Genomic DNA, 20,866 nt, shown 5'->3' on the forward strand with positions numbered 1-20,866 from the left:
TATTACCTTACTGATTACAGTACTGTACTATCTTTATCATGGTACTATGTATACACAAGTAATAAACTGATATAAAACTACCTTTAGGTTACATGTATAAGATGTATAATGACATATAAATATTACCTTACTGATTACAGTACTGTACTATCTTTATCATGGTACTATGTATACAAAAGTAATAAACTGATATAAAACTACCTTTAGGTTACATGTATAAGCTGTATAATGACATATAAATATTACTGTCTGATTACAGTACTGTAATATCTTTATCATGGTACTATGTATACAAAAGTAATACACTGATATAAAACTACCTTTAGGTTACATGTATAAGCTGTATAATGACATATAAATATTACCTTACTGATTACAGTACTGTACTATCTTTATCATGGTACTATGTATACAAAAGTAATAAACTGATATAAAACTACCTTTAGGTTACATGTATAAGCTGTATAATGACATATAAATATTACTGTCTGATTACAGTACTGTAATATCTTTATCATGGTACTATGTATACAAAAGTAATAAACTGATATAAAACTACCTTTAGGTTACATGTATAAGCTGTATAATGACACATAAATATTACCTTACTGATTACAGAACTGTACTATCTTTATCATGGTACTATGTATACATAAGTAATAAACTGATATAAAACTACCTTTAGGTTACATGTATAAGCTGTATAATGACATATAAATATTACCTTACTGATTACAGTACTGTACTATCTTTATCATGGTACTATGTATACATAAGTAATAAACTGATATAAAACTACCTTTAGGTTACATGTATAAGCTTTATAATGACATATAAATATTACCTTACTGATTACAGTACTATACTATCTTTATCATGGTACTATGTATACATAAGTAATAAACTGATATAAAACTACCTTTAGGTTACATGTATAAGCTGTATAATGACATATAAATATTACCTTACTGATTACAGTACTGTACTATCTTTATCATGGTACTATGTATACAAAAGTAATAAACTGATATAAAACTACCTTTAGGTTACATGTATAAGCTGTATAATGACGTAAATATTAACTTACTGATTACAGTACTGTACTATCTTTATCATGGTACTATGTATACAGAGTAATAAACTGATATAAAACTTCCTTTAGGTTACATGTATAAGCTGTATAATGACATATAAATATTACCTTACTGATTACAGTACTGTACTATCTTTATCATGGTACTATGTATACATACGTAATAAACTGATATAAATCTACCTTTAGGTTACATGTATAAGCTGTATAATGACATATAAATATTACCTGTCTGATAACAGTACTGTACTATCTTTATCATGGTACTATGTGTACAAAGTAATAAACTGATATAAAACTACCTTTAGGTTACATGTATAAGCTGTATAATGACATATAAAAATTACCTTACTGATTACAGTACTGTACTATCTTTATCATGGTACTATGTATACAAAAGTAATAAACTGATATAAAACTACCTTTAGGTTACATGTATAAGCTGTATAATGACATATAAATATTACCTTACTGATTATAGTACTGTACTATCTTTATCATGGTACTATGTATACAAAAGTAATAAACTGATATAAAACTACCTTTAGGTTACATGTATAAGCTGTATAATGACATATAAATATTACTGTCTGATTACAGTACTGTACTATCTTTATCATGGTACTATGTATGCAAAGTAATAAACTGATATAAAACTACCTTTTGGTTACATGTATAAGCTGTATAATGACATATAAATATTACTGTCTGATTACAGTACTGTACTATCTGTATCATGGTACTATGTATACAAAAGTAATAAACTGATATAAAACTACCTTTAGGTTACATGTATAAGCTGTATAATGACATATAAATATTACTGTCTGATTACAGTACTGTACTATCTGTATCATGGTACTATGTATACAAAAGTAATAAACTGATATAAAACTACCTTTAGGTTACATGTATAAGCTGTATAATGACATATAAATATTACTGTCTGATTACAGTACTGTACTATCTGTATCATGGTACTATGTATACAAAAGTAATAAACTGATATAAAACTACCTTTAGGTTACATGTATAAGCTGTATAATGACATATAAATATTACTGTCTGATTACAGTACTGTACTATCTTTATCATGGTACTATGTATACAAAAGTAATAAACTGATATAAAACTACCTTTAGGTTACATGTATAAGCTGTATAATGACATATAAATATTACTGTCTGATTACAGTACTGTACTATCTGTATCATGGTACTATGTATACAAAAGTAATAAACTGATATAAAACTACCTTTAGGTTACATGTATAAGCTGTATAATGATATATAAATATTACTGTCTGATTACAGTACTGTACTATCTGTATCATGGTACTATGTATACAAAAGTAATAAACTGATATAAAACTACCTTTAGGTTACATGTATAAGCTGTATAATGACATATAAATATTACCTTACTGATTACAGTACTGTATTATCTTTATCATGGTACTATGTATACAGAAGTAATAAAATGATATAAAACTACCTTTAGGTTACATGTATAAGCTGTATAATGACATATAAATATTATCTGTCTGATTACAGTACTGTATTATCTTTATCATGGTACTATGTATACAGAAGTAATAAACTGATATAAAACTACCTTTAGGTTACATGTATAAGCTGTATAGTGACATAAATATTACCTTACTGATTACAGTACTGTACTATCTTTATCATGGTACTATGTATACAAAAGTAATAAACTGATATAAAACTGCCTTTAGGTTACATGTATAAGCTGTATAATGACATATAATAATTACCTTACTGATTACAGTAGTGTACTATCTTTATCATGGTACTATGTATACAAAAGTAATAAACTGATTTAAAACTACCTTTAGGTTACATGTATAAGCTGTATAATGACATATAAATATTACCTTACTGATTACAGTACTGTATTATCTTTATCATGGTACTATGTATACAGAAGTAATAAACTGATATAAAACTACATTTAGGTTACATGTATAAGCTGTATAATGACATATAAATATTACTGTCTGATTACAGTACTGTACTATCTTTATCATGGTACTATGTATACAAAAGTAATAAACTGATATAAAACTACCTTTAGGTTACATGTATAAGCTGTATAATGACATATAAATATTACTGTCTGATTACAGTACTGTACTATCTTTATCATGGTACTATGTATACAAAAGTAATAAACTGATATAAAACTACCTTTAGGTTACATGTATAAGCTGTATAATGACATATAAATATTACCTGTCTGATTACAGTACTGTACTATCTTTATCATGGTACTATGTATACAAAAGTAATAAACTGATATAAAACTACCTTTAGGTTACAAGTATAAGCTGTATAATGACATAAATATTACCTTACTGATTACAGTACTGTACTATCTTTATCATGGTACTATGTATACAAAAGTAATAAACTGATATAAAACTACCTTTAGGTTACATGTATAAGCTGTATAATGATATATAAATATGACCTTACTGATTACAGTACTGTACTATCTTTATCATGGTACTATGTATACACAAGTAATAAAGTGATATAAAACTGCCTTTAGGTTACATGTATAAGCTGTATAATGACATATAAATATTACCTTACTGATTACAGTACTGTACTATCTTTATCATGGTACTATGTAGACAAAAGTAATAAACTAATATAAAACTACCTTTAGGTTACATGTATAAGCTTTATAATGACATATAAATATTACCTGTCTGATTACAGTACTGTACAATCTTTATCATGGTACTATGTATACAAAAGTAATAAACTGATATAAAACTACCTTTAGGTTACATGTATAAGCTGTATAATGACATATAAATATTACCTTAATGATTACAGTACTGTACTATCTTTATCATGGTACTATGTATACATAAGTAATAAACTGATATAAAACTACCTTTAGGTTACATGTATAAGCTGTATTATGTCATATACATATTACTTACTGATAACAATACTGTAATATCTTTATCATGGTACTATGTATACAAAAGTAATAAACTGATATAAAACTACCTTTAGGTTACATGTATAAGCTGTATAATGACATAAATATTACCTTACTGATTACAGTACTGTACTATCTTTATCATGGTACTATGTATACAGAAGTAATAAACTGATATAAAACTACCTTTAGGTTACATGTATAAGCTGTATAATGACATATAAATATTACTTACTGATTACAGTACTGTACTATCTTTATCATGGTACTATGTATACAAACGTAATAAACTCATATAAAACTACCTTTAGGTTACATGTATAAGCTGTATAATGACATATAAATATTACCTGTCTGATTACAGTACTGTACTATCTTTATCATGGTACTATGTATACAAAAGTAATAAACTCATATAAAACTACCTTTAGGTTACATGTATAAGCTGTATAATGACATATAAATATTACCTGTCTGATTACAGTACTATACTATCTTTATCATGGTACTATGTATACAAAAGTAATAAACTGATATAAAACTACCTTTAGGTTACATATATAAGCTGTATAATGACATATAAATATTATCTGTCTGATTACAGTACTGTACTATCTTTATCATGGTACTATATATACAAAAGTAATAAACTGATATAAAACTACCTTTAGGTTACATGTATAAGCTGTATAATGACATATAAATATTACTGTCTGATTACAGTTCTGTACTATCTTTATCATGGTACTATGTATACACAAGTAATAAACTGATATAAAACTACCTTTAGGTTACATGTATAAGCTGTATAATGACATAAATATTACCTGTCTGATTACAGTACTGTACTATCTTTATCATGGTACTATGTATACAAAAGTAATAAACCGATATAAAACTACCTTTAGGTTACATGTATAAGCTGTATAATGACATATAAATATTACCTTACTGATTACAGTACTGTACTATCTTTATCATGGTACTATGTATACAAAAGTAATAAACTGATATAAAACTACCTTTAGGTTACATGTATAAGCTTTATAATGACATATAAATATTATCTGTCTGATTACAGTACTGTACTATCTTTATCATGGTACTATGTATACAAAAGTAATAAACTGATATAAAACTACCTTTAGGTTACATGTATAAGCTGTATAATGACATATAAATATGACCTTACTGATTACAGTACTGTACTATCTTTATCATGGTACTATGTATACACAAGTAATAAAGTGATATAAAACTGCCTTTAGGTTACATGTATAAGCTGTATAATGACATATAAATATTACCTTACTGATTACAGTACTGTACTATCTTTATCATGGTACTATGTATACAAAAGTAATAAACTAATATAAAACTACCTTTAGGTTACATGTATAAGCTTTATAATGACATATAAATATTACCTGTCTGATTACAGTACTGTACAATCTTTATCATGGTACTATGTATACAAAAGTAATAAACTGATATAAAACTACCTTTAGGTTACATGTATAAGCTGTATAATGACATATAAATATTACCTTAATGATTACAGTACTGTACTATCTTTATCATGGTACTATGTATACATAAGTAATAAACTGATATAAAACTACCTTTAGGTTACATGTATAAGCTGTATTATGTCATATACATATTACTTACTGATTACAATACTGTAATATCTTTATCATGGTACTATGTATACAAAAGTAATAAACTGATATAAAACTACCTTTAGGTTACATGTATAAGCTGTATAATGACATAAATATTACCTTAATGATTACAGTACTGTACTATCTTTATCATGGTACTATGTATACAGAAGTAATAAACTGATATAAAACTACCTTTAGGTTACATGTATAAGCTGTATAATGACATATAAATATTACTTACTGATTACAGTACTGTACTATCTTTATCATGGTACTATGTATACAAACGTAATAAACTGATATAAAACTACCTTTAGGTTACATGTATAAGCTGTATAATGACATAAATATTACCTGTCTGATTACAGTACTGTACTATCTTTATCATGGTACTATGTATACAAAAGTAATAAACTGATATAAAACTACCTATAGGTTACATGTATATGCTTTATAATGACATTTAAATATTACCTTACTGATTACAGTACTGTACTATCTTTATCATGGTACTATACATACAAAAGTAATAAACTGATATAAAACTACCTTTAGGTTACATGTATAAGCTGTATAATGACATATAAATATTACCTTACTGATTACAGTACTGTACTATCTTTATCATGGTACTATGTATACACAAGTAATAAACTGATATAAAACTACCTTTAGGTTACATGTATAAGCTGTATAATGACATATAAATATTACCTTACTGATTACAGTACTGTACTATCTGTATCATGGTACTGTGTATACACAAGTAATAAACTGATATAAAACTACCTTTAGGTTACATGTATAAGATGTATAATGACATAAATATTACCTTACTGATTACAGTACTGTACTATCTTTATCATGGTACTATGTATACACAAGTAATAAACTGATATAAAACTACCTTTAGGTTACATGTATAAGATGTATAATGACATATAAATATTACCTTAATGATTACAGTACTGTACTATCTTTATCATGGTACTATGTATACAAAAGTAATAAACTGATATAAAACTACCTTTAGGTTACATGTATAAGCTGTATAATGACATATAAATATTACTGTCTGATTACAGTACTGTAATATCTTTATCATGGTACTATGTATACAAAAGTAATACACTGATATAAAACTACCTTTAGGTTACATGTATAAGCTGTATAATGACATATAAATATTACCTTACTGATTACAGTACTGTACTATCTTTATCATGGTACTATGTATACAAAAGTAATAAACTGATATAAAACTGCCTTTAGGTTACATGTATAAGCTGTATAATGACATATAAATATTACTGTCTGATTACAGTACTGTAATATCTTTATCATGGTACTATGTATACAAAAGTAATAAACTGATATAAAACTACCTTTAGGTTACATGTATAAGCTGTATAATGACACATAAATATTACCTTACTGATTACAGAACTGTACTATCTTTATCATGGTACTATGTATACATAAGTAATAAACTGATATAAAACTACCTTTAGGTTACATGTATAAGCTGTATAATGACATATAAATATTACCTTACTGATTACAGTACTGTACTATCTTTATCATGGTACTATGTATACATAAGTAATAAACTGATATAAAACTACCTTTAGGTTACATGTATAAGCTTTATAATGACATATAAATATTACCTTACTGATTACAGTACTATACTATCTTTATCATGGTACTATGTATACATAAGTAATAAACTGATATAAAACTACCTTTAGGTTACATGTATAAGCTGTATAATGACATATAAATATTACCTTACTGATTACAGTACTGTACTATCTTTATCATGGTACTATGTATACAAAAGTAATAAACTGATATAAAACTACCTTTAGGTTACATGTATAAGCTGTATAATGACATATAAATATTACTGTCTGATTACAGTACTGTAATATCTTTATCATGGTACTATGTATACAAAAGTAATAAACTGATATAAAACTACCTTTAGGTTACATGTATAAGCTGTATAATGACATAAATATTACCTTACTGATTACAGTACTGTACTATGTTTATCATGGTACTTTGTATACAAAAGTAATAAACTGATATAAAACTACCTTTAGGTTACATGTATAAGCTGTATAATGACATATAAATATTATCTGTCTGATTACAGTACTGCACTATCTTTATCATGGTACCATGTATACAAAAGTAATAAACTGATATAAAACTACCTTTAGGTTACATGTATAAGCTGTATAATGACATAAATATTACCTTACTGATTACAGTACTGTACTATCTTTATCATGGTACTATGTATACACAAGTAATAAACTGATATAAAACTACCTTTAGGTTACATGTATAAGCTGTATAATGACATATAAATATTACCTTACTGATTACAGTACTGTACTATCTTTATCATGGTACTATGTATACAAAAGTAATAAACTGATATAAAACTACCTTTAGGTTACATGTATAAGCAGTATAATGACATATAAATATTACCTACTGATTACAGTACTGTACTATCTTTATCATGGTACTATGTATACACAAGTAATAAACTGATATAAAACTACCTTTAGGTTACATGTATAAGCTGTATAATGACATATAAATATTACTTACTGATTACAGTACTGTACTATCTTTATCATGGTACTATGTATACAAAAGTAATAAAATGATATAAAACTACCTTTAGGTTACATGTATAAGCTGTATAATGACATACCAGGTTATACTGGTACAAAAAACAAACAACAAATCTAAACATTAAATTCAGAACTAGTCGATATTAAACCAGAAATACAATGTATCATATCTCTTGGTTAATAACATGAGATGATTATCAACATTCAAAGGTTGTACCAAATTTATAGAATTATTGATATCGTCATTAACACACTAATGATGCCAAAAACTATTAATTCAAATATCACTATTTAGGCGCTTTTACAATAGTGATAATTAAATCAACTTAGCTAACACAGTCCTTAACATTAACATGCTATTAAAGCCTATACTATATAATAGTGATGTTTGAATTAATATAGTTTTTGGCACGTGGTCACAATCTGTACTGCAATACTCTTGTATTTTAATGCTTTGCTGTAGATAAGAGGAACTGGTGTTTACAGTATATGGAATTATATGGCTAAATATGAATTGTTTGAATGTTGCACAGTTAAGTTTTACCCTTGATTTGCATTGTGTTTTCTATTACACATGATCCACTGTTGTGCAAATACAAGCGTTACGATTTGTGCTCAGTTTCAAACTCACCATCTTGTCTTAAAGGGACAGTCTACACTAAAATTGTTATTGTTTAAAAAGATAGATAACGCATTTACTACCCATTCCCTAGCTTTGCACAACCAACATTGTTATATAAATATACTTTATATCATTTAAACCTCAAAATGTCTGCCTGTTTCTAAGCCACTACAGACAGCCCCTTATAACATGCTTTTTTATTCGCTTTTCAAGTCAATAGATAATAAATAAAAAGTCATGTGATCAGGGGGCTGTCAGAAGATGCTTAGATACAAGGTAATCACAGAGGTAAAAAGTATATTAATATAACAGTGTTGGCAGTGCAATACTGGAGTATGGGTGATAAAGGGATTATCTATCTTTTTAAATAATAAACAATCAAGTGTAGACTGTTCCTTTAAATTCCCAAATGTTAAAAAACACATTTAAGACAATAATATTTAAAAATAAATGATAAATTGCTAAGGAAATAAATAAGAGTGATACAGTCACCACTTCAAATACTGTTCTTCTGTAATAATGTTGCTCCAAAGTATCCAGCAACAATGTAATGAAATCTAAACATTTAAAGAGACGCTCAAGTCAAAATGACTCAGATAGAGCAGCAATTTACTCCCATTAACAAAATGTGCTCAGTCTGTTTATATTTACACTTTTTTAGTCACCATCTCCTACTGAGCATGTGCAAGAATTCACAGAATATACTGTATGCATTTGTGATTGGCTGATGGCTGTCACATGGTACAGGGTGAGTGGAAATAGACATAACTGAAATGTGTCAGAAAAAAATGTTCAATTGCATTGTCTTTTTATCATGCATTGGTTGATTATTTAAATCTACTGTATTTACAGGTCCTTTAAGATTTTTTTATGGAGAGCTGCCATCTCAAAGCTAATTGGTTTCCTCTGCACACGCAAACAGATCACGTGAACGTGATTTCCACCGCTGTCAATCAACTGATGTAACAGCATCAGGACCTCACTACGGATACCCAGAATGGACACAATTTCTCAACGCGTTTCACCCGGTATGCGACTGGGCTTTCTTATGAGCTTTATTCTGCTCTGATGTCATTTGATTGACAGCGTTGGAGATTGCAGCTCACGGTGTCTGAAATATACAGGGTATGCAGACGAGACTCACTCTTGAACTACACATTGATTGATGCATATTATTTGCTTTTAGTAAGCGCATCATCTTATTCGCTTCTTTAGTTATAAAGAAACGACTTTCAAACAAAGATGTGCTGTTTTCTTCCCTGCTTTATATATTACCTTAAATGTAAGTTTTAACATTTTCTGTGCCAGTCGTGACTTACAGATGTGTCAGTGGATTCATAAAATTCTGGAGCTTAGGTTTTTATTTTGTTTAGCATTCGAGGATGGGCATTTGATGTGTAATTTGAAAAGAAGCACTGTACAGAAATCTATTGAATACATATTGTCGCTTTTTAGCAGAAATGGTAAATGAAAAAATGATTAAAAGAAATGCACAGATACTTGTAACATTTGTCAGACTGAAGGTCAGATTGCTTTAAAGGGACAGTATACACTCAATTTAATTTAACTGCATGTAATAGACACTACTATAAAGAAGAATATGCACAGATACTGATCTCAAAATCCACTATAAAACCTTTTAATAACTTACTTAGAAGCTCCCCCTCCCTTGCATATGAAAATACAGATTAAACAAACGGGAGCCGCAGAAATCTGTAGACTTTAGTATATATCTTAGTCAGGAGTCTAAAGATTAAAAATAAGCAGAACTATCCATTGTTACAAAAACACTCCCAGATGGGCAGTATAAATGGATCATCTACAAAACATTTATGCAAAGAAACATCTAGTTTATAATGTCCCTTAAAATATAGTTTATTTATTGTTTTTTTATACCTAATTATTCTTTGAAAAAAACAAATATATACTTGTGTGTGGGGTGTCCACCAATAGCTATGTCTATTCTCCTTATCACTATTAGGATGAGGTGTGCACAAACACATACTTCCTGTTAGTTTTAAAACTGATTTAAACAACTTTACCATAAACACTTACTGCAATGGGGAAAAAAATCTTCTTTAAATATGCACCATAGGTTTTGTTTTCTTTTTGAAAGGTCGGTGTTCCTTTTAATAAGTGTTCTGCTTAGAGAGAAGGACAGACCAGCTGTTTGCAGGACCTGCTCTCAATACATTTGTTTTACTAAGAAGGCGTGAGAAGGTTCCTTGCTTTCTGCAGTTGTACTGACGCTCTTCTCTCCCCCAGGAAACGTGTCGGATGTTCCCACGGACGGGTATAAGATGAATCCCCTGCTTGGTGAGTGTCCAGTTACTGTCTGTAGTCTGTATGTTTGTCAGATGGAAGAGTAATATTCAAAGCTGCTGCAGTAACACCCTTTCAAATAAGCTGGTCCTTCTAACCCCCTGTGAAAGGTTCATTTCTGCCAATGCGCCTCCTTTTATGTAGCTTTTCTATAGTTAATTCTACAGTATTGACATTTTCAGTTTAGGTTGTGGTTGCAACGGGCAAAAGCAGGTAATACAAATGAGAACATAAAGGTAAAGGAGCATTTATGTAAACCATTTAATAAAATATAGCAGGTAACATGGGTCATTAGGAGAACACATTAAAGTGTATAACGTTTTACAGTACACTCTCTTTAACATGTAGACTCCAATTTGAATCGTTTGTCAAATCATCTCTGGTTCTTCAGCTCAGTGATACCCTCTAGTGGACAAGGAAGAGAAGACAGCCTTTAATTAGCAAAAAGACACAAACTTGTATGTACTGTGTATATATATATATATATGCACTTATAATAAATAAACAAACCCTGTAAAATGAACGTACATCTCTGGTTCTTCAGCTCAGTGATACCCTCTAGTGGACAAGGAAGAGAAGACAGCCTTTAATTAGCAAAAAGACACAAACTTGTATGTACTGTATATATATATATATATATGCACTTATAATAAATAAACAAACCCTGTAAAATGAACGTACAACTTACTGTGAGTCAATGAGGCCCAGCTCCAACCTGACATAAATAATAAAAAAACATTGTATGAATGTAGCTACTTACGTTGGCAGACTGTAAATAAACATACAATATATTTTAAAAAATTCTGTTACATCTCCAAAAACTAAGTGCACAGTCTCTCAAGTTACTTGTAGTCAACGCTCACACAGTGTCAGATAATTATTTATGGCTGGTTGTTTATTCTTCTAATGAGAAATATATATACAGTATATATAGTGCTTAGATATCTTGTTTTTACTATCTATGAGAAATATATAAGTTTACTCGCATCATTGAGAATTAAATGGTTATTGGATGTGTACAATTTATCTTGTAAAGTCTCTTTATAGTCATCTCAGGAGGTCAATGTTGATTTAAATTGTTAATGGGTTAAATGTATCTATTAAAAAAGCATTTACACTTAACTGATTAATTAATTTAATTGTGGTGAGAGTCTGCAATCCATTACTGCTGGGAATTACTCTTCTGTACCACTAGGGGGAGGCAAAGATTCCCAAGCCCCAAGAGCTCTATAAAACCCCTCACCTCACAGGTACCTCAGTCTAACGTATAGCCGAGCAAAGTGAGGTAGGAAAAACTCACACCACCATGAAAGAAATTCATTTATCAGTTGAGCATAAATTATGTTTTGTTTTATAAAGGTGGTGAGAGTCCACGATCCATTACTCCTGGGAATTACTCTTCTGTACCACTAGGGGGAAGCAAAGATTCCCAAACCCCAAGAGCTCTATAAAACCCCTAACCTCACAGGTACCTCAGTCTAACGTATAGCCGAGCAAAGTGAGGTAGGAAAAACTCACACCACCATGAAAGAAATTCATTTATCAGTTGAGCATAAATTATGTTTTGTTTTATAAAGGTGGTGAGAGTCCACGATCCATTACTCCTGGGAATTACTCTTCTGTACCACTAGGGGGAGGCAAAGATTCCCAAGCCCCAAGAGCTCTATAAAACCCCTCACCTCACAGGTACCTCAGTCTAACGTATAGCCGAGCAAAGTGAGGTAGGAAAAACTCACACCACCATGAAAGAAATTCATTTATCAGTTGAGCATAAATTATGTTTTGTTTTATAAAGGTGGTGAGAGTCCACGATCCATTACTCTTGGGAACTAACTCCCAAACTGTGGAGTCCACAAGTAAAGGTATGATTTTCTTATGTCCTGCTGTCTGTGCTGTAGCTATTATCGTTAAACGAACATGAAACCCATGTTTTTCCTGCATGATTCAGATAGAGCATGTGCTTTTAAACACGTTTCTAATTGACTTCTATTATCAGTTTTTCTTCGTTCTGTTGGTATCTTTTGTTGAAAAGCAGAGATGAAAGCTTAGGAGCAGGCCGGAGCACTATATGGCAGCAGTTTTGTAAGAGTGTTATCGGTTTGCAAGAGCACTAGAGGGGCAGCACTAGTTCCTGTCATGTAGTTCTCCAGACACTGACCTAGATATCTCTTCAACAAAGAATATCATGAGGACCAAGCTAATTTGATAACAAAAGTAAATTGTGCTCTGTCTCAATTACAAAAGGACATTTCTGGGGTTCATATAAACACTAAGTAATGTGTGTGGTTGATATAGAGGGATTGTATCATCAGTAGAACATGAGATGAGCACACTTATCTGTGCTGTAACAAAATGATTGTTTAGTGGTGCCCAAGAGCTTACAATCAAGCCCTGATAGGGAGCTGTTTTATGTTACAGATTAGTAATAATACCAATTGTATCACTCATATATGAAATTCTTCCCAGGTGTTTGCTGTTACAATATAATATAGTGTTTTATTCCTAGTTTGTGCTCTGTCTATAAGTGTTACAAAGATGCAGGGGTGGGGACAGTGATGTCAGAGTGGGGAACAAGAAAATACTGTGTGTGCGTTAGTTGCTGTATAAATGGGACACTGTGTCAGCTGTATCTTAACCAGTTTCTCAACCGCGGTACTGACGTTCCCCCAACAGGCCAGGTTTGCATTATATATATAAACTAGAGCACAGGTGAAATTATCAGCTGATCAGTAACCATGGTTACTAACCTGCTCTCATCCAGCGGATTATATCACTTGTGCTGTAGTTCAGCTATAATGAAAACCTTGTAGTTGGGTAGTTGAGGACCGCAGTTGAGAAACACTGTTCTAAAACAAACCTGCATTTTACAAACACTACACCAGTGTGCTTTGTTTTGAAATGTTGGTGTCATACTGCAACTAAAAGCCAGGGGGCAGTGTGACCTCACAGGATAGGGTTCAGATACTAGTTTTCACATTTATGCTCCTAATTGTAAGGGGGTATGTACAGTATAATATAACGCATGGTGTATATATTCTTATGAGTGAAAATGTGTATGTGTGTATAATAATATATATATATATATATATATATGTATAATATAATGAGGGTATGTATATATTCATATGAGTGTGTATGTGTATTTATGTATAATATGAGGGTATGCATATATTCATATGAGTGTGTATATGTATGTATAATATAATGAGGGTATGTATATATTCATATGAGTGTTTATATGTATGTATAATATGAAGGTATGTATATAATTATATGAGTGTGTATGTATAATATGAGGGTATGCATATATTTATATCAGTGTGTATATGTATGTACAATATAATGAGGGTATGTATATATTCATATGAGTGTGTATATGTATGTATAATATGAAGGTATGTATATAATTATATGAGTGTGTATGTATATATAATATAATGAGGGTATGTATATATTTATATCAGTGTGTATATGTATGTATAATATAATGAGGGTATTTATATATTCATATGAGTGAGTATATGTATGTATAATATAATGAGGGTATGTATATATTCATATGAGTGTGTATGTGTGTATATTATAATTAGGTTATGTATATATTCATATGAGTGTGTATGTGTATTTATGTATAATATAATGAGGGTATGCATATATTATTATGAGTGTGTATATTATGTATGTATAATATAATGAGGGTATGTATATATTCATATGAGTGTTTATATGTATGTATAATATGAAGGTATGTATATAATTATATGAGTATGTATAATATGAGGGTATGCATATATTTATATCAGTGTGTATATGTATGTATAATATAATGAGCGTATGTATATATTCATATGAGTGAGTATATGTATGTATAATATAATGAGGGTATGTATATATTCATATGAGTGAGTGTATATATATATATATATATATATATATATATATATATATATAATATAATGAGGGTATGTATATATTCATATGAGTGTGTATGTGTATTTATGTATAATATAATGAAGGTATGCATATATTCATATGAGTGTATTTATGTATAATATAACAAGGGTATGTATATATTCATATGATTGTGTATATGTATGTATAATATGAAGGTATGTATATAATTATATGAGTATGTATAATATGAGGGTATGCATATATTTATATCAGTGTGTATATGTATGTATAATATAATGAGCGTATGTATATATTCATATGAGTGAGTATATGTATGTATAATATAATGAGGGTATGTATATATTCATATGAGTGAGTGTATATATATATATATATATATATATATATATATATAATATAATGAGGGTATGTATATATTCATATGAGTGTGTATGTGTATTTATGTATAATATAATGAAGGTATGCATATATTCATATGAGTGTATTTATGTATAATATAACAAGGGTATGTATATATTCATATGATTGTGTATATGTATGTATAATATGAAGGTATGTATATAATTATATGAGTATGTATAATATGAGGGTATGCATATATTTATATCAGTGTGTATATGTATGTATAATATAATGAGCGTATGTATATATTCATATGAGTGAGTATATGTATGTATAATATAATGAGGGTATGTATATATTCATATGAGTGTGTATATGTATGTATAATATAATGAGAGTATGTATATATTCGTATGAGTGTGTATGTGTATGTATAATATAATGAGGGTATTTATATATTCATATGAGTGAGTATATGTATGTATAATATAATGAGGGTATGTATATATTCATATGAGTGAGTGTATATATATATAATATAATGAGGGTATGTATATATTCATATGAGTGTGTATGTGTATTTATGTATAATATAATGAAGGTATGCATATATTCATATGAGTGTATTTATGTATAATATAACGAGGGTATGTATATATTCATATGATTGTGTATATGTATGTATAATATGAGGGTATGTATATATTCATATGAGTGTGTATGTGTATTTATGTATAATATAATGAAGGTATGCATATATTCATATGAGTGTATTTATGTATAATATAACAAGGGTATGTATATATTCATATGATTGTGTATATGTATGTATAATATGAAGGTATGTATATAATTATATGAGTATGTATAATATGAGGGTATGCATATATTTATATCAGTGTGTATATGTATGTATAATATAATGAGCGTATGTATATATTCATATGAGTGAGTATATGTATGTATAATATAATGAGGGTATGTATATATTCATATGAGTGTGTATGTGTATTTATGTATAATATAATGAAGGTATGCATATATTCATATGAGTGTATTTATGTATAATATAACGAGGGTATGTATATATTCATATGATTGTGTATATGTATGTATAATATGAGGGTATGTATATATTTATGAGTGTGTATGTGTATTTATGTATAATATAATGAGGGTATGTATATATTCATATGAGTGTGTATATGTATGTATAATATAATGAGGGTATGTATATATTCATATGAGTGTGTATATTATGTATGTATAATATAATGAGGGTATGTATATATTCATATGAGTAAGTATGTGTATGTATAATATAATGAGGGTATGCATATATTCATATGAGTGTGTATGTGTGTGTATAATATAATGAGGGTATGTATATATTCATATGAGTGTGTATATTATGTATAATATAATGAGGGTATGCATATATTCATAGGAGTGTGTATATGTATGTATAATATAATGAGGGTATGTATATATTCATATGAGTGTGTATATGTATGTATAATATAATGAGGGTATGTATATATTCATATGAGTGTGTATTTATGTATAATATAATGAGGGTATGTATATATTCATATGAGTGTGTATATGTATGTATAATATAATGAGGGTATGTATATATTCATATGAGTGTGTAGATGTATGTATAATATAATGAGGGTATGTATATATTCATATGAGTGTGTAGATGTATGTATAATATAATGAGGGTATGTATATATTCATATGAGTGTGTATGTGTATTTATGTATAATATAATGAGGGTATGTATATATTCATATGAGTATATGTATGTATAATATAATGAGGGTATGTATATATTCATATGAGTGTGTATATTATGTATGTATAATATAATGAGGGTATGCATATATTCATAGGAGTGTGTATATGTATGTATAATATAATGAGGGTATGTATATATTCATATGAGTGTGTATTTATGTATAATATAATGAGAGTATGTATATATTCATATGAGTGTGTATATGTATGTATAATATAATGAGGGTATGTATATATTCATATGAGTGTGTAGATGTATGTATAATATAATGAGGGTATGTATATATTCATATGAGTGTGTAGATGTATGTATAATATAATGAGGGTATGTATATATTCATATGAGTGTGTATGTGTATTTATGTATAATATAATGAGGGTATGTATATATTCATATGAGTATATGTATGTATAATATAATGAGGGTATGTATATATTCATATGAGTATATGTATGTATAATATAATGAGGGTATGTATATATTCATATGAGTATATGTATGTATAATATAATGAGGGTATGTATATATTCATATGAGTAAGTATGTGTATGTATAATATAATGAGGGTATGTATTAGGGTTGCACTGATACCATTTTTTTTATGACTGAGTACAAGTACCGATACTTGTTTTCAAATACTCGCCGATACCAATTACCGATACTTTTTTTTTTAAGTCATGTGACAGTTTACCAAGCACAATACAGACTAATTGCCGGTATTTAAGATTCCTTCTTTATAATTATAAAGGACTGTAATTCAAAAGACATTATGAAATAATAAAAAAGTTCACTGAACATGTTTATAAATAAAAAATATTACAATAAAATATTAAATTTAAAGGGGTGATACAATTGGGTTGTAGGGCTGTTATATAACATCAATCTGACATTTGTATGGAGTCTTTCACTTTCCACACTACTGCATGGGGCAGAAAGATATTTTTGGGCCATTTTAGCCAGAGCTGGAAATCTGTTTATTAACTGCCCAGTACTTCAGGGGTTTGTCTGAACGAGGTACAGTGATCTCTCCTACAATAATACAAATAACAGCAATTTGTATTGGGAGAACAGTAGTAAACAAATTTTAGTTTAGTCTTCGCTCCAGTTTAAAATGAAATGGGAACATGCAGTTTGAAAAAACGCCACAAGATAGCATATGGCTAGGAAGTGGAGGTATCGGTTTAAGTATCGGTGCATCCCTAGTATGTATATATTGTATGTATGTGTGTATGTATATATTAAATGTATAATATAATGAGGGTATGTATATGTTCATATGAGTGAGTATGTTTATGTATGTGTGTATGTATGTATAATATAATGAGGGTATGTATATATTCGTATGAGTGTGTATGTGTATGTATAATATAATGAGGGTATTTATATATTCATATGAGTGAGTATGTGTATGTATAATACAATGAAGGTATGTATATATTCATATGAGTGAGTATGTGTATATGTATGTATAATATAATGAGGGTATGTATATATTCATATGAGTGTGTATGTATAATATAATGAGGGTATGTATATATTCATATAAGGGTGTGTGTATGTATAATATAATGAGAGTATGTATATATTCATATGAGTGAGTATGTATGTATGTATAATATAATGATGGTATGTTTATATATAATATAATGAGGGTATTTATATATTCATATGAGTGAGTATGTGTATGTATAATACAATAAAGGTATGTATATATTCATATGAGTGAGTATGTGTATATGTATGTATAATATAATGAGGGTATGTATATATTCATATGAGTGAGTATGTGTATGTGTAATATAATGAGGGTATGTATATAGGGACATGGGCAGTGTGTTCTCCTTGAGCTCTGTTTAGGGTTTCTTCCCCGGAGCTGGGGTCCCCCTGCATCCTTCTTTCATATTCTCCTCTGATTTTTTGGGGGTGATGTGGAGACTAGCCTTTGTTCGATTGACTTTGGCCTCGAGGTATCCCCTTGTTCTTGGTCGTAGTGTGGCTATTGCGCCTAGAGCTCTAGTGACCTTGTTTTGGTCTTGCTTCCTTAGCTCCTTGGAGCGTTGGACTCTGGCAAGGGGTGGTCTCGTCTTCTGGTTGGGACTTGCAAGTTTTCTCGTTGTCCATTTTACTTTGGACATTGTATGGTATCTCCCGGGGGTCTGGTTTTATATCAGATAGGGGATTTCAGTTTCCGGTTCTTGCTTATTTGGGGGCTCGGACCTCTCCTCGCTCTGGTTCTTCCGGTGGCTAAGGTTTTTCTCAGCATTTCCTTTGTGGATCCCGTGGTGGGTTTTACCGGACTGTTAGGAGCTAGAGCTGGTCCGGGGTTCCCCAGTTCCAGGAAACTTGGGCGGTTTCCCTTGGGCGGCTTGCTGAAAGAGTGTGATGGCTTTGCTGCTCTGCAAGCAAAGGGGTTCGCTGTGGAACTACTGCAGCTATTGCACCTTGATCTGTATGCTAGCCAGTTCAATTCTTCAGGGTATTCCTTCCAGGTCAGGGCGTTGGAGAATTGTTCTCTCGGTTCAGCCTATGGCTGTGTCCTGGGGGCAGGTGCTCTGTCCTTCCGGCCCATTTGCCGGCCCCTTTGTCTTGGGGGGGCTTATATCCTTCTTTCGGAAGTGTGGTCCCTATCTTAGGGCTTCTCCTGGCTTCAGGAGGTTAGGACAGACGGGTTAACTTATTTTGAAGAGAGGTAGGCTCTCTGGGTTGTTCTGTCCATTTGGAGAGTTGCTGGCTCCGCCTTGAGTCTATGTTGGGCCTTTAGCTAGATCTCTAGGTCTATGGCCTTGTCGACGGTCTCCATGTGGTATTGGTCCTCGTTAAGGTTCTGGGCTCTCCTTTTTATTTTGAGACCTATTTGTAGGTATGGTGGTTTTGGTTGCCTAGAGTGTGCCTTTTGTAGTGGAGGTTTAGCACTCTACATTTTGGTAGCCGCTTCTAGCAAGTATTTCCTCTGTATCATCCTGAGGATGGCTGTGTGTTCTTGACTCAGGTGTTCAACTTCGTCTGGGTCTGCTACATGTAATTTTGCCTGAATTCCTCAAGGTTCTGAGTTTGGATGATGTTTGCTCTCCGTTTTCAGTTGTTCCTAGGCACTGATTGACTTGCTGCCTGGCAAGTGAAGGGTTGCTCTTTAAAGCCAGCTACAGCTGTTTGTGCCTTGATCGAGTGCTAGCTAGCTGTTTCAATCCTTGCAGGATGTTGGGAGAACTTTTTCTATGTTCTGCTACCGGTTCTAAACCTTGTGGTTTCTATTTGGATTGGGCGTTGCCTCCCCTTGTTGTCAGGACCCATTTAGGTCTTGAGAGCTTGCTTGGATGGGGGTTTTTCCTTTATGGAGTTTGCGGTAGCCTTTTGGTTCCCATTTAGTTCTTCCTTGCCTTATTCCTTTTGAAGTTTCAGCGGAGGTTCCATTCACTAGTAAAGGGTGTGTGTTGGGCGACGGTGTCTCCTGGAGGACTGTTTTTCTCT

At 30.4% G+C, this 20,866-nt stretch overlaps 1 protein-coding gene across 1 annotated transcript in view; it reads left to right on the forward strand.

Annotated features, from left to right (window-relative positions):
• The window catches only part of NR6A1 (nuclear receptor subfamily 6 group A member 1), a 611,578-nt gene that overhangs the window by 180,128 nt on the left and 410,584 nt on the right, over positions 1-20,866 (forward strand). Inside the window, exon 3 of the mRNA XM_053695705.1 lies at positions 11,281-11,331. Coding sequence (XP_053551680.1) covers positions 11,281-11,331 — 51 coding nt within the window. The remainder of the gene's footprint in view (positions 1-11,280; positions 11,332-20,866) is intronic.

This window comes from Bombina bombina, chromosome 12 (genome assembly GCF_027579735.1).
Source record: "Bombina bombina isolate aBomBom1 chromosome 12, aBomBom1.pri, whole genome shotgun sequence".
Classification (NCBI taxonomy): domain Eukaryota; kingdom Metazoa; phylum Chordata; class Amphibia; order Anura; family Bombinatoridae; genus Bombina; species Bombina bombina.